Source organism: Lactuca virosa, chromosome 5, assembly GCF_052849685.1.
Source record: "Lactuca virosa cultivar CGN04683 chromosome 5, Lactuca_virosa_CGN04683_v6, whole genome shotgun sequence".
Classification (NCBI taxonomy): Eukaryota; Viridiplantae; Streptophyta; class Magnoliopsida; order Asterales; family Asteraceae; genus Lactuca; species Lactuca virosa.
Window position 1 is genome coordinate 133,744,705 of NC_136430.1, and position 16,121 is coordinate 133,760,825.

At 39.7% G+C, this 16,121-nt stretch overlaps 1 protein-coding gene across 1 annotated transcript; it reads right to left on the bottom strand.

Annotated features, from left to right (window-relative positions):
• Nucleotides 1-8,372: 8,372 nt before the first annotated feature.
• LOC145111768 (uncharacterized) lies at nucleotides 8,373-12,957 on the bottom strand. Its single transcript, XM_079048016.1, has 6 exons — nucleotides 12,449-12,957; nucleotides 11,826-12,345; nucleotides 10,462-11,088; nucleotides 9,528-10,007; nucleotides 9,207-9,446; nucleotides 8,373-8,927 (listed from the first exon to the last, which is right to left on the bottom strand). Exons 1-6 carry the CDS (start codon nucleotides 12,955-12,957, stop codon nucleotides 8,373-8,375), a joined length of 2,931 nt encoding a protein of 976 aa, XP_078904142.1.
• Between the last annotated feature and the right edge of the window lie 3,164 nt (nucleotides 12,958-16,121).

Below are 16,121 nucleotides of genomic sequence, written 5' to 3' on the forward strand. Positions count from 1 at the left end.
TTTCTTAAGGAATGTTTTCTTCAAATATAAAAGAACTATTCCAATTAACTCCGTAAGTACCAAATGAATACGACAGGGTTATATACAATGAAGATCTAACAAACAATGGGATGTGTGACTTCCACCTCATTTCCTATTCCTTGTTTAGTTGTGGGCTTAGGGCAGATTCACACAATCGATTGTCTATTTACTCTAAATTGTATATAACTTGTATCCATTTAGTACTCATAGAAGGAATTGTAGAGCCATTTTTACTTATCATTCATCACATCAGAAAATATAGGATTTTCTGGAGGAACAGGCGAACTTTTCTAAAAGAACTTATAGTATACTTTTCGTAAACTAAAATACTTATGAACTCACCAGCTTAAATGCTGATCTACTCTTTCAAAATAACTTGTATTCTCAGGAAACTAGTAGACAGGTACGCGCACTGGGATTCAGAAGATGGAGTATAGGAGCTTCATGTCTTGTTTTGTTATTTACTTTTGGAGTCAATATTTTGTGAATCACATACTTTGTAAACACTTTAATATTAATGCAATGGTTGTTTGTTACTTTGATTACTATGATGCATGTGTTGTGATACTAAACATGACGTCCTCCGCCCCCGAACGTTTCCGCTGTTCCGATTTTGGGGTGTGACAGATTGGTATCAGAACATTGTTTATAGTGAACTAAGTATATCGACCTATAAAAGATATACAACTATAAATACAATGGGGCCGAAGTGCTCTGACTAAAAGTATATTTCTAAAATATAACAATATTTTATAAAAGTATACATAGCTGCTAATACATATATACATACTAGAACAAGTATCACAAGAAGAACAAAATAGAAGTATTTAAAGATTGGACACTGCGGTCAAACCTGGACAGTTATATAATCATATTTGGGATCAATATAGCCTGGTCAACTATATTTATTTGAGATATGACCAACATGTGTTTGGGAGTGATGTGGTGTTGCAACAGTCTTAAAACTTACTGATGTGAATTAATCTCTAGATCATTTAGATCTTTCACAGGTATATTGATAAAGAACAAATAATTCAATCACAATACGATTAAGAACACAATATGGAATCAATATGAAGCTTATGATTCAAATGTAGTCACGCCTCATCAGAGCTCGATAAAGAACTTCCACTGTAGAGGCGAGCTAGGGTTTACAATACTTTGATAAGAAAATAATAAAAGTGTTACCTACTAAGGATGCATGCATGCACCTTAAATACTAAACCCTAAACAAAACAATCACGGTTGGACAGGCCCAAACCGGATATCAAAACTGGGCTAAGGATCGAGCCCATGACGCAACACTTATTCAACCCAACAATCTCCCCCTTTGCGTCAAATGAGGCGAGAGATTATTTTTGTTGAGTAGCCTTCACTGTCTTCACAACTTTGAACAGCCGAGGAATGATAGCAAGAAGAGTCTGTCGAAATAGAATATACCATCGCAGCATGTTAGTAAACAACTTCTTGTCAGCTGCAGAATTCTGATTACACCTGTGAATGATCTCCAAAATATGCTCCAAGCAAGCAGTTGAGAATAGGTACTTATCACAAAGAGCAAAAAGACACTTGTGATTTTCACCCCTAACGAACATCATTGTATGAGATTTGGGGTCGATTTTACCCGTGACCATCACGTTCACATTGCCAATTTTTCCAGTTGGTTTGATCGTTGGTCGCTTATGAATGGCAGATGCAATTTCTTGATCCATTTTCGCTACTTCATGAATGTAGCAAACAAGCATTCGCTTGATGTGGTCAATAATCGGCTGATACTCCTAAGGATTGGACAGCAGAATATTGTTGAGGAGTATCCAGTTGTGAGGGTTAAGGTTCGGTAGATCAGCCAGGGAAAAATTATGAACCGAGCTATCAGAGCCTCGGGTTACTTTAAACTTGACATTGACAAATTTTCCAGCTGCATAAGGCTTCAGTACCTTGACCGTAGTAATTTTCTGTAAGCTCCAGGTCAAGTACTGTGGCTGAGCGAACTCCAAATAAAATTCCAACAGATCCCGATCTACCTTCGGGTCCGGAGAGGGAATGACAGCAGTTGATTTGAAGCAATGAAATATAAATGCCTTTCGTGTGATTGGCATATCAAATTGAGCGTCCTTCGAGTTCTTAAGACCGAACGACATTACAGGTTCAAGCCAATGAGAACTCGGTTCATCAATAGCTTCTCTCTGGAGCGATTCAATGGTCCATTCTGGAAAAATAGACTTCTTTTTCTCCAAGAGCTCCTTTTCTTTTAGCTTCTTCTCGAGCTCAACTGTTTCCTTTTCAATTTTTTTCTCAAGCTCCTTATCAGTAGGCTTGGTTTTATGGAAAGGCTTAGAGGGATTTTCACCCAAGATATCTTCAAAATCATCATCATCTTCATCATCTTCTCCAATCTTCTTCTTCTTCTTCTCATCCCTTTTGCTGCCCGAAGCTACATTATCCTTCGGTGCAGCTGTTGATTTGGGTTCGGGAGGAGGTTGAGTATCATCCTTGCCAGCTTGAGTTACTTTTTCTCCCCCTTGTTGTGGCTTGACGGTAGTCACCGGAACACCCTCTATCCGACTCAAGATAGCCAACGCAGGTCTGAGTTTGTCAGCTAAATGGCGTCTAATGGATATAGTTAGAATAGAGTCTTCATGGTCGAGAAGGTGTAGCAGAATGGAGTGAACGTCACCCACAGAGCTTCGAATAACCTCTCTTTCAGACTTTAAATCATCAAGCTCTTTTGTGGTTGTGCGAAGCTTGAGGTTTTGAATTTTCAGCTGAGACGTACGCTTGTCTAACTCATCCATAATCCGATTTTCAACGGCAAGTTCGGCTTCCAGCTGAGTCAAACGTTCATTAACATTATTATGAAGGTTTTCGTTGGCAGCTTCAATGGCCTGGCGAGCGACTTCAAGATTAGTCCTTTCAGCTTCGAGCGAACGTTGGAGATTATCAACTGAAGCATTCACAGTCTGAGAGTTCTTTTGAGCAGCAGCTTGCAGAGAATCTAAGAATAGTTGAGCCTCAGAAATTAGTTTTTTGACTTTTGCGGTCGCATCTTTGCATTCTTTCGTGGAGGCCTCAACAGCAAACGAGGCCTTCTGACATTGAGAATTTGAGGCATCGATAGCCTTTGCAGCGGCAGAGAGAGAGAGGCATCATGCTCTTGAACAACCGAAGAGAACAAGGCCTTGAGAGCAGCTTCGGAGTAAGCACCAGTGGAGGAGGAAGAAAGTAGCTGATCAAGCTTATCAGTAACAGTCTTGAGGTGGCGCTTGGTAACTGGAGCATCGTCATCATCATCACTTTGGACGCGGTAGGGACTAAACTAAGTTGAATCAAACTCCAAGTCCTCACCTCCAAGAACAGTGTTGGTTTCAGTGGATTGGGTAGGAGATGGTGGTGTGGTGGTAACTGGAGGTTCGGTGGTTACTGGGGGTTCGGGTGCTGAAGAGCGAGCCCCCGTATCAGATACATTGGTTCGAACTCAAGTAGTGGTGGTAGTAGTAGCCTCAGTAAAGATGGGTGCAGAAATGGGAATGGTAGAGGATGGTTGAGATGAAATGACAGTGAAAATAGGAGGGATGGAGACAGGAACAGAAACAAGTGGAGGAGCAGGTGCTTGGGACCGAACAGGTACCTCTGGTGTAGGCGAGCGAGGCGGTGTATCACCACGAACCGAACCCGCAGCCTCTGAGCTTTCGCTGTCAGATTCACTGGGAAGAATTGTGGGTTGATTAGGCGGCACATATTTTGAGTCAGAATCACTTGAGGATTGAAGAATTAGCCAGCGAGCGGGTTTCTTGACTCTTTTCGGCTTAGGTTGAGCTGGTGCTGCCTTCTCAGACTTTCGCTTCATAGGGGTTTGAACTTTTGAGACTTGACCACCCTTATCCCCCTTTTTTCTTTCGGGCTTTTTGCCTCTCTTTGCAGGTTTGTCTGCATCATCAATTGATTTTACCATGTCGGCAGTGAGTTCCCTTGGACCAAAAGAGGGAAGTTTCTTGTATTCCTGAATAATCTTGCTTGAAGGAGGCACAGAAGCAGACATCGACTCAGGAATAGACCCAACAAAAAGAAACTTTGAAGGATGAGTAACAATAATGTTGGTAGTATGAAATGTAGCAATGGAAGAAAGCATTGAGTCCGCCACTATTGGAACATGGAAACGATCCATTGCCCACTGAGTGATAATAGTCCAGAAGCGAGCACAAGATATTTCGGTGTGGCGAGAAGAAGATGATAAACTCTGAATAAGTTGAAGCCATAAGACCATTCCATAATCCAGATTAAGACCGTGGTACACACCATAAAGTAGAGTCATGAATGACTTGCTCGCACCGTCAGATCCAGCACTTCGTTCAGAAAGCCCTTTGAAGAGTAGAGTGAAGAGGCCGTTCCATTGAGGAGGAAGGCAGGACTTTTTGAACTTGGTCACAGTGGTTAGGGTTTCAGTATACCCCATGTTGTAGAACATTGAGAAGAGCTGACCGGTGGCAATGGAATCAGGATTAACCATGGAGTCTTCATGTGCAAGCCCTAGAAGAGAGCAGAAACAATTCCTGGAGATGGAGGTTTTCTGGTTAAGAATATCGAAGAAAATCTTGTCTTCCCCTTTGTCATATGTTGCAGAGGAATAGATTTGAGAGAGACAGGACATCAGAACAACTTCGACTGTGGTTAGGGCTTTAACGAGTGGGGAATACTTCAGGCATTCCACCACTTGATACATGTACGTATCGTAGAGGAAAGGTGAGAGATCGATCAGCAGGTTCTGATTGGGCTTGATTGCAAGAAGAGTGGAGTGTGCAGTAGTTTCCTGAACTAAAGATGATTCTGCCATTGAGGAAGCTTATCGAGGAAGATGATGAACAGTGAGAAATTAATCGTCTGCTTTTGCTCTAGTGAATTGAAGTGTGGTAAGGAATAGTCGCACAGAAATTAGCCCTTATATACGATCTTGGAGAGAGAAAAATCATAAGTGATGATTGCTGAAATCTTGGAAACGACTCCTGAAAAAGCATGATTTGACATCTTGCAACCCCGATAAAGTAGAGATGACACAAGATGATGACCGATTCAAATTCTGGCGCTTTCCAAACTTATCAATTAATCAAATTATCACGCGTTGAAACTTCCTGCTGAGTCATCGGTGGAATCTTCAATAAAATCATTGTTACCATAAAAACTCAAGGACGTTACGCCAACCCATCGCAAAACCATCTGCATTAACCCCTTTCTGAATATAGAATGTGTGTGCATAAGAGTGTAAAAGATAAAGAAATAAAGCAAACTTTTTGTGGGAATTTGTGATGTCTATTGAGACATTAAGCAGTCGATCCCGGGCACGAATCTCTTCCTTTAAAGTCAAGAGAGACTTCAAAGTGCTTGTTGGGATTCCCGTTGAATGACGATCAAGTACTTGTTAAGAAGTATTGAAAGGTATCTTTAATTAAGGCTATGAAGGGTGGCTTTCACTTCAATTCTAGATTTCGAAACTTGATATAAGATCGAAACAGAACGAAGTACTTGTGAGACCAATGTGGCCTGTTAAACAAGTAGGTAGGAAACATATTCAGTGACTTGTTGAATAACGATAACAGGAAATCTCAAAAAAAAATAAACTGGATCCTTTTGGGAGAAAAAGTCTTGGTGAAAAACAATTTCAGAAGGATCTCGCAAAAGGAAAATTAGAGATTTCATAAGGTGACAAATAATAGCTAGAACTTTGAAGAGTTCACCGTTAATTCATTATGGGAGTTGGATTTTGGATTTCACTTAATTCGTGGTGGACGAAACTAAGATCATTAACACAGATTTTTGTGTAACCATAAACCTCAGTGGTAAGTGCTGAGAGTCTCAAGGGTTACATTAGTGAGATGAAGTGTAATAAAGAAAAATGATATATGTGGTGTAAGAAGCGAATGTACCTCTGCTATTAAAGAAGGACCAAGCAGAAAACTCTAAACTCAATATGAGAAGAGTAAGGTAGCTCATGATTAGAGTGAATGTAACAGCCTAGTTTGGGAAAACATGATTTGTATATATCACATTATTAAGGCTTCACTCAAAATCTGTAGAGGCTTTGGTCAACATGCAGCAGCATGCATCTAGGGACACTTAACAAATTCATAGAAAAGAATTTATACCTGCTTGAGCTTCGCCAGTGAGAGTAGCATTTATACAAAGAAAAACATGAGAAAAATGAAAAATATTTTTGTATTTTGTGAATAATTTCTAGTAAAACAAAAAAAAATATTTTTGGATTGTACGAAAATTAAAAACAATTGAAAAGAAAAACATAAAAATGAGTATGTAGAAGAGTATACAAAAGAATACAATCAAAATCCCTTTTAATGAAAAAGAAGTGAACGAGTTCAGAAGGATCAAACCCGAAATAGACCGAGCGTTCGGTTCATTTCGGTTCTCGGTTGAACCGAACCCGAAATAGACCGAGCGTTCGCTCTATTTCGCTTGTTACCTTTAATGAAGCGAAGGCGATTTTGGTACTGATTCTGCTTCCATCATTCCTAGGCCTTGTAAGATCTTGTTGAAACTCGCTTCAGGTAAAGCCTTAGTGAATATATCTGCTAGTTGATCAGTGGTTCTAACGAAATGAATTTCTACGTTACAATCTTCCACATGATCTTTGATGAAGTGATACCGCAGTGCTATGTGCTTTGCCTTCGAGTGTTGCACTGGGTTATGACAAATCCTAATTTCACTTTCAGAGTCGCAATATAGTGGGATTTTCTTCATGTTCAGCCCATAGTTCCTAAGCTGACTCTGTATCCAAACAACCTGAGATGTGCTTGAGGCGGCGGCTATATATTCAGCTTCAGCCGTGGAGAGAGAAACACAGGTTTGTTTCTTTGATTGCCAGCTAACCAATTTACCATCAAGAAATTGGCATCCTCCAGTAGTGCTTTTACGATCCAATCCACAACCACCTAAGTCAGCATCTGAAAATGCTTGTACAAAGAAACCTGAGTTGGATGGATACCATACACCGAGAGAGGAAGTTCGCTTCAGATAGCGAAAGATGTTTTTCGCGGCTAGCATGTGAGGTTCGCGTGGGTTAGCTTGGAATCGTGCACAATAGCAGACTGAGAACATGATGTCTGGCCTGCTGGCTGTGAGATACATCAGTGACCCAATCATCTGACGATAAAGCGTCATGTTAGCAGCTGGCTTTTCCAAAGATGGTGTAAGCTTAGTCCCAAAAGCCATAGGAATTTTCACTTTGGAGTCTCCCATCATGCCAAACTTGGCAAGCAATGTCTTTGTATATGCCTCCTGATTGATAAAAATGCCTTCGGGTCCCTGTCTAATATTTAAGCCAAGGAAAAAGTTAATTGGACCCATTGAGCTCATCTCAAATTTAGTTTCCATCAACTTCCTGAATTCAGCTGTTAAGCTGGGATTCGTGGAACCGAAGATGATGTCATCAACATAAATTTGGACTATCATAAGGTGGGTACCCTCTCTCTTACGAAAGAAGGTTGGGTCAACCGAACCTTGTTTAAATTTGGACATTTTTAAGAATCGAGTTAGAGTTTCATACCATGCTCTGGGAGCCTGCTTCAAGCCATATACTGCTTTGTCTAGAATGTAGCAGTGATCTGGATGCTTCTCGTTCACGAAGCCTGAGGCTGCTCAACGTACACAGTTTCTTCAAGTTCTCCATTGAGAAAGGCACACTTTACGTCCATTTGATAGACTTCAAAGTTTTTGTGTGCAGCATAAGCAAGAAAGATTCGAACCGACTCTAATCTTGCAACTGGAGCGAAGGTCTCTTCATAATCTATACCTTCCTCTTGGCAGTATCCTTTTACGACCAACCGGGCCTTGTTACGAATCACATTCTCTTCCTTATCCATCTTATTTCTGAATACCCATTTGAGACCGACAATCGAAGCATCCTTTGGAGTTGGAATTAGACGCCATACTTTGTTTCTTTCAAACTCGTTTAGCTCGTCTTGCATGGCTTGAACCCAATCAGAATGGTCAAGAGTTGAATTCACGGTTTTCGGTTCAACTTTGGAGACAAAAGAGTTGAACATGCAAAATTCTACTTGAGAGAATAGTGCAGCTTGTTTCGCTTTAATCTGTGAGCGAGTTAATACCTTTTCTGAAGATTCCCCAATGATTTGACTCTGAGGATGGTCTTTGGTCCATTTAATGAGAGGAGGGTAATTTGGATCACAAGAGGGATCCAGTTCTGCATTGACCTCTTCTTCCAATTCTGATTGTGTATCATCATTATTGACATTTGTATTCTCCCCCTCGAATGATGACACAATTTCAGTTTCTGGATCAGAACGTTCCCTTTCGTTTGGACTTTCGGTTGAGCTAGATGATTGTCAAGATGAATTCTCCCCCTGAATTGATGAATCCTGATCATTTGGTAGAGACGAACCCTCCCCCTGGATAGAAGAACAGTCACCAGAAGGTTCGCTTGAGTCAGGCCTTTCGCTTGCCTTTGGTTGTTCAGCTACCATCTTTTGTGCAGCATCGTCAATAATTTGCTTCAAACTGTCGACTTTGTTATCTTCAGCCTTGGATTCAGAATCGATAGCTTTTTCAGGTTCACCAAAGAGAAGCATATATTGCTCAAAAAGATTTGAGATAGGCACAGTGACTTGACTGGACTTTGGGAAGATTTCCTGCATAGCACCTTCAGGTGTCTTCAACTTCTTGACAGAACTGTCATCAAAAGTGACATAGTATGTCTCTTCAATCTTCTTTGAGCGTTTATTTAGAACTCTATATGTCTTAGAGTGTAAGGAGTAGCCCAAAAAGATCCCTTCATCGGCCTTAGTATCAAACTTGTTTCGATTCTTCTTTGAGTTGAAGACGAAGCATCTTGAACCGAACATGTGAAAGAACTTCACATTAGGCTTGCGGTTGTTCAAGATCTCGTAAGGAGTGATAGAGAATCACTTGTTTAGATATGATCTATTTTGAGTGTAACATGCAGCAGCAATAGCATCAGCCCACAAATATAAAGGCAAGGAAGCGAAGTTTAGCATAGTTCGAGCCGCTTCGCACAGAGATCGGTTTCGCCTTTCGACGATTCCATTCTGTTGTGGAGTATATGGAGCAGAGAAATTGTGAGTCGTTCCCTTCTCAGCCAGAAAATCTTCGAAATCCTTGTTCTTGAATTCCAAGCCATTGTCGCTTCTTATGTTACGAACCACTTTTCGCAGTTGAACCTCTACTTGCTTTATGAAGAGCTTGAGCTTAGGAGTTGCCTCTGATTTTTGCTTCAAGAAAAATACCCATGTGAAGCGAGAGAAGTCGTCAACAATGACAAGAATGTACTTGTTCCCACCAATGCTTTCAATGGAGGAGGGACCACATAGATCGATATGTAACAGCTCCAATGGTTCTATCACCTTTGTGTTGATAATAGAAGGATGACTTTGTCGACTTTGCTTTCCCATTTAACAAGCTGCACATAGATGTTCTTTGTCGAATTTGAGAACTGGAAGACCTCTAACATGATCTCCCAGTACCAGCTTGTTGATATCTTTGAAATTGAGATGAGAGAGCCTTCGATGCCATAACCAGCTTTCGTCTGAGTGTGCCTTCGTTAGCAAGCAGACTGTCGGTTTCCCTCGAATTGGATTGAGATTTAAAGGGTACATTTCCCATTTTCGCTTCGACTTCAGCAGTATGTTATTTGACTTCTTTTCGACTATCTCTGAGCCTTCATCATCAAAGGAGACCTTCAATCCAGTCCCAACTACTAGCTGTGATACACTGATGAGGTTGTGCTGCAATCCTTCAACGTATGCGACCTTTCTGATTGAGAAGTCACCATTCGTAATCATTCCATAGCCTTTGATAGTTCCAAACGAATTGTTGTCGTACTTCACTGTTCCACCATCCTTGAGAGACCGAAACTCCCTCAGTTCTTCCCTTCGTCCTATCATGTGACGCGACCAGCCACTATCAATGTACCATTCTTCGTCAAACTTCTCGTCACGTATAAACTGCAAAATATCAAGCAGATTTAGGAACCCAAAGTTTCTTGGGTACTTGTGAGCCTTTTACAGGACAGGGAATAGTAAGAGAAACATTAACCATATAAGTTCTTTTTATTAGAGTTGTTTCATCCTTTCTTTTTATTGTAAAAACTTTGATTTTGTTTGACTTAGATTCATTTAATTTAGACGTAGGATTTGAAATTTTGACATCTGCATGCTTTTGGATCTCTTTCGGGCATTTGTTGTCTTCTGGAAAGAGCTTTCCTTTCTCCTTTGAATCTTTTGAAGAATTAGAATGAGAATGAGAAGAAAAAGCAATATTAGATCGTCGATTATTGCTCTTCCTTGGTTGAGAACGGGAACATTCTTCCCTTCGGTTCGTCTGATTGAACCTGGGACTGAACCCATCCTTTCGGCTGCTATTATGTTGAGGACCGAAACCTTTCTTTAGGTTGCTTACCTGCTGAGAACCGAAACCCTCCTTTCGGTTGCTTTCATGCCGAGGACCGAAACCTTCCTTTCGGTTGCTTCTTGGTTCTCCTTGTGACTTATGTGTCTTTTCATACCTTACGTAATGAGGATTATGAGATCGCCAAAACTGTTTTCTTTCTGAGAGATTCTTCTTGTATCTCAGATTACGTTGATGTTTTCGTTCTGCCACCTGTTTTGGATTTTTATGAATGTTGGCCTTTTTCTTAGGTACTTGAGCATGGCTTTCGCTCTTTGACGAACACGTCTCACTGGACGTTATCACTGGTTCGCCCGAAGATGTTTTCATACCACTTGTGCTTGGTACATCATATCTTGTAGGTTCATTAAGTGGTTCCGGAACATACCTACCCTTCACTCTCCATGAGGTTTTCTGAGATAGGCCTTTTGTTTCATCAGCGTTATCTATTGGTGCTGACCAGAAGAACTCCTCACATCCATTTTCATTGTCTTCTACTACCATTGCTGTCAGTTCTGCTGTTTGTTGAGGTGTGACTCCCTGAACTGTGTAGACTTGATTTGGAGTGGTTTGAACCTTTTGATATACGACAGCTTTTGCCTTGAGGATTTTGGTCTTGTCTGTCGATGAGCGAGCGAACTCAACGGAATTTTCAGAGATCAGATTTTTATTACTTTCGGGTTCGCTTTTGACAAATTCAGAACAGTCCACCACGTCCTCTACAGAGATTTCACTCATGTCATTATCCTCATTAAGTTTAGATGCATTTTCAACATCAATTTTATTTTCTGAACTTAATTTGGCATTCAACAAGTCAAATTTCTGTACAGTTTCAATTTATCATTTTCATCTAACAGATTTTTGAGCATGTCCTTATGGTCTTTTGACTTTATGTAGGACTCTATTTTGTCAAGACCAATTTTGTAGGCATGAGAGATTTCGTCAGAAGATACAACATTTTCACAGTTGTAAGCTTCGGCATCGACTTCATTCTCCTTTAACTCAAGGAAGGGTAAAATCATGCGATGTATCTTCTTTCCTATTTCACAATCGAGATGTAACTGAGTGATATTAAAATATAGTCTTTTCGCAATCAAACAAAAAATGTTTCGTTGTTTTAAAAGCTTAAGATTGTCTCGTTGCAAATAGATTGACTCATCCCTAGACCTAATTAATTCTTTCTCCTTCTGCTCAATCTAGATCCTCCTCTCCTCACTCTTCGACGATATCCTGCTAATTTGATCAGTCAGGTTAGAGTTTGTGACACGAGTTTGGGTAAGACTACTACTTAAACTAGAAAATTTAGATTTTAAGCTATTAAGTTCCTTTTCATAGTTAGTAATAGGAATTTTCAGAGAAGTTAATATATTTTGTACCTTCTTGATCAACTCATCACATTCGTTGATCTGTGCACTGACAGGTTTCGCAGCGAAACACCTGTCCTCTCGCTCCTTCTCATCTTCCAGCCCACCATCTGTTGTGTATCCTCGCATCTGTGATACACCTTCTGTCACCATCATACATCTTCCCGCAACATTTTCTTCTTTCACCAGCATAGCCTTGCCATGAGTCGGCTTTCTCACTTCTTCGTCCTCTGAATCTGTGGACCACACCTGCACTCCACCAAATTCATCATTGTCACCTGTATCCTGTACAATCAAAGCATTCATGGTGTTATTGTTAGCTGCTGATTTCCTTTTCTTGATCTCCTCCAATCGTCTCAGGAGATTCGCTTCCTCATCATCTTCATCAACCTTTTCAGACTTTTTCTTTAGCGTGCAGTCTTTGGCAAAGTGATTCTTGCCTCCACAATAATGGCAATCAAAACCTGAGTCACCACCAATCTTCGTCTCCTTCTTGGATTCTTCTGACTTTGAACCCATCTTCGGATTCCTCCTTCACTTTTTCGGAACTATAACTTCCCTGCCAGTTTCGGTTCTTGTTGGCTGGGAACTTTCTTTTGATAAACTTTCTTGGATTGGAAACCATCAGGGCATACTCTTCACCAGTTAGATCATAGTCAGTAAGATCCAATTCTTCTTCTTCTTCAACAACACCTTTTCCTTTTGAAATAAGAGCTAACGACCCCAAACTGGAAACCACGTTCGTTTCCTTTGACACCGCACTTTCATGGGACTTCAGAATTCCCACCAGTTTCGCCAGAGAGTATGATTTGAACTGTTCGTGTGCCTTCACTGTGGACACAACTGCCATCCATTCGGATCTAAGACCGTTCATGAAGGTAACCTTCTGCTCAATAACCCTCCTTTCGATCCCGTGCTTTATCATCTTACTGAGGAGATGATTAAACCGATCAAAGGCCTGAATGAGTTTCTCTTCTGGCTTCTGTTTGAAATCACCAAATTTAGAAAGTAGCAAGGTTTGAATCGAATGTTCCAGATCTTCATCAGTAGAGTACAATTCCTTTAACCTATCCCATATTTCTTTTGCTGTAGCACATGAACTCACCAATCGAAACGTATCCGATTGTAAAGCAAACCTAATCATTCTTAAGGCTTTAATGTTGCACTGAAACTTTTCTTTCTCGTCTTGATGAATGTCTTTCACATCATTCACGAGTTGATTGTACTCCTTTTGAGTTTTGACAATCTTTGAAGTGCTTGAGTGAGCAAACGGACCAACTGTGATTGCTTCCCAGATCAAGTACCCATTATCCTCTGAGCCGATTACATAATCTTCGAAGTGATGCATCCAAACTTCATAATCCTGAGTGTATAAGATTGGAATCCTTGTTGTGGATCCAATACTGTTGGAGATGTTGATTGGATTGGTTTGCGAATCATCCATAGACATTGTGATGATGTTTGATCGATAACCTGTTTAAGATCAGACTTGTAATTTATCGTTAGAGTGAGATCGACAATTAATGAGATACGCCAATTTGGAATGACGGCTCAATTAATATCAATCAATGCGGAAAAACCCTAATAATTTCTTCAACAGAAGAGATGTGTATGAATTACATAGCCTCCTGCTCTGATACCAATTGATGTGAATTAATATCTAGATCGTTAAGATCTTTCACAGGTATATTGATAAAGAACAAATAATTCAATCACAGTACGATTAAGAACACAATATGGAATCAATATGAAGCTTATGATTCAAATGTAGTCACACCTCAGCAGAGCTTGATAAAGAACTTCCACTGTAGAGGCGAGCTAGGGTTTACAATACTTTGATAAGAAAATAATAAAAGTGTTACCTACTAAGGATGCATGTATGCACCTTAAATACTAAACCCTAAACAAAACAATCACGGTTGGACAGGCCCAAACCGGATATCAAAACTGGGCTAAGGACCGAGCCCATGACGCAACACTTATTCAACCCAACACTTACCTAACTCTATACACAAAGGATTTTTAGATCGTAACATAAAGTTAAAATACTATATGAGTATTTTATGATACTATAAGATAACAACAAGTTTAAAACTTACCAGATTCATACCATTAAAATACTATAGGAGTATTTTAGGCACTATAAATAACTTATGTGAAAATTTAAAAGACCCTTCTAGTAGGTCTATAATTCTGGAGTGTATACTCTTAAGGTTTTATATAATTGAGGTTTTATAGACTTAGAATTTGTGATCTATGCTCTACTTCATGTTCCTTGTTTGGTTGTGGTTTTAGAGTAGGATCACTTATTCGAAGGTCTATTTAATCTTAAATTATATACAACTTGTATGAATTGCGCAATTATAGGAGGACCCGGTAAGGATCTGTCACACCCCCAAACCGGAACGGCGGAAACGTTCGGGGGTGGATGACTTCATGTATAGTATCACAACCATTGCATTACAGTAATCAAAGTAAACACAACCATCACATTAATTAAGTAAAATATTTACATTGGTTTGATTCATGTTTATAGACATCAAAAGTGTGACAAAAGTAAAAGACGCGACTCTATATGCTCCGTCTTCTCAAAACTCCAGGAGGTACCTGTCTACTGATTTCCCGAGAATACAAGCAGTTTTGAAAGAGTATCAGCATAAAGCTGGTGAGTTCATAAGCATGTTTTTGAGAGGAAAACCGGTTAATGAATCAATAAATGTATTTGTATGCTTCCAAGAAAATCCATTATTTTCTAACATGTGTATTCTGTTACTGAATCTCATTGAATGTGTTGTGCATTGTTTGATTTAATAAGAAACCTATTTTTACAAGAAAAACCCTGATTATCACCAGTATGTATAGTAAGTTCGGAAAGCTCTGAAAACTGTAATATGTATAGTAGTTCTATTAATTTATAATAAAACTAATTAAAGTTATTACCATTCATACATTAATCGTATTTTCTTAGTACCAAATTTATGAGTTGTTATAACCATACTTGACCATTGAATTGCCTGAACGACGTTCTTCAGGTGTCGGAATCGAAATGACTTTGTCACCCAGACCTGCCGGCCTAACTGTAGCTAGCAGTTATGGTGCGGGATTGTCAATCCCGTATAGATCTATACACAAACTCACGTTCTCCCTCCAGGAGACCCTGGTTATAATCTCAGGACTTTTGTTAGTACTTAGGTAAGTACGCGAAGAATGCTCACTCATAAAATGCTATACTAAAGATTACATGTAGAGTAAAATGAATCCATTGAATTTAGCTTACTGTCTATACATCTCATAAACTATACCTTATATAGTTTATATATTTTATTGCATTGAATCTATGTTTGTACATTGATATGTTCGTTGTTCCATAAACTATACCTATTATAGTTTATATGTTCATTCATGCATTCAATTCATGTTTTACATTGAAAGTTCTGTGCTTATGATGAAAACTTCCCTTATACTCAGCATAGTACAAAAGGGATAAAATATCTATATATTTTATAAAAGTATATAAACTGCATGATTGTACGGCCGTGAACCGACTCTTGAATGGTGTACGGCCTTTGAACGGTGTACGGTCGTGAACTGGTGTGCGGTTAATGAAGATTTGCAGATTTGAAGGGTGTACGGCCGTACACTCAAGAACAAGGTTGTTGGATTCGATGAAGAACGTGTTGTAGATGTTCCGAAATGACTCCCAACGATGATTTTTGATGATTCTCGGAAGAATGAGGGTGTTTTTAGGGTGCACGGTCGAGATTTTAGAGAGAGAAGGAGAGAGTGTTCGGCCAGAAAAGTGTAAATGAGGGGTAGGCCCTCGAATTTATAGGAGTTTTCTAGGTCGGTGGTGGGGTCCACCCTATGATGGTCGTAAACGCGTGTATGACCGTACACGGGTTTACGGCCGTAAACTCAGTGAGGCCGAGAACTGACGTTTTGATCGAAGGATAATTTTGAGATTCGTGAAGTTTTGGTTCCGACTCATATAAAAATTTAATTATATAAAACTAGATGATTTTCTAAACCAAGAAGTTTGACGAAAATTTAATAAAATTCAAATTTTTATTAACGGAAATTGGTTAATGAAAACGGAGAAAGTTTCGGGTTGTCACAGGATCACCCCATAAATGTTTCACTAAATCTCATAGATTGTTTAGACACTTCCATTCTCGCACGACAAACCCAGATAGATGTAACCACTCCATCATAGCAGTCAGCAGAGGAGTCAAGGAGGAACAAGAAGAGGTTCATGAGGAGTTTTCCAGGGAGGGATCAGCCGAAGAAACCAAGCGTCCTATGCGTCAC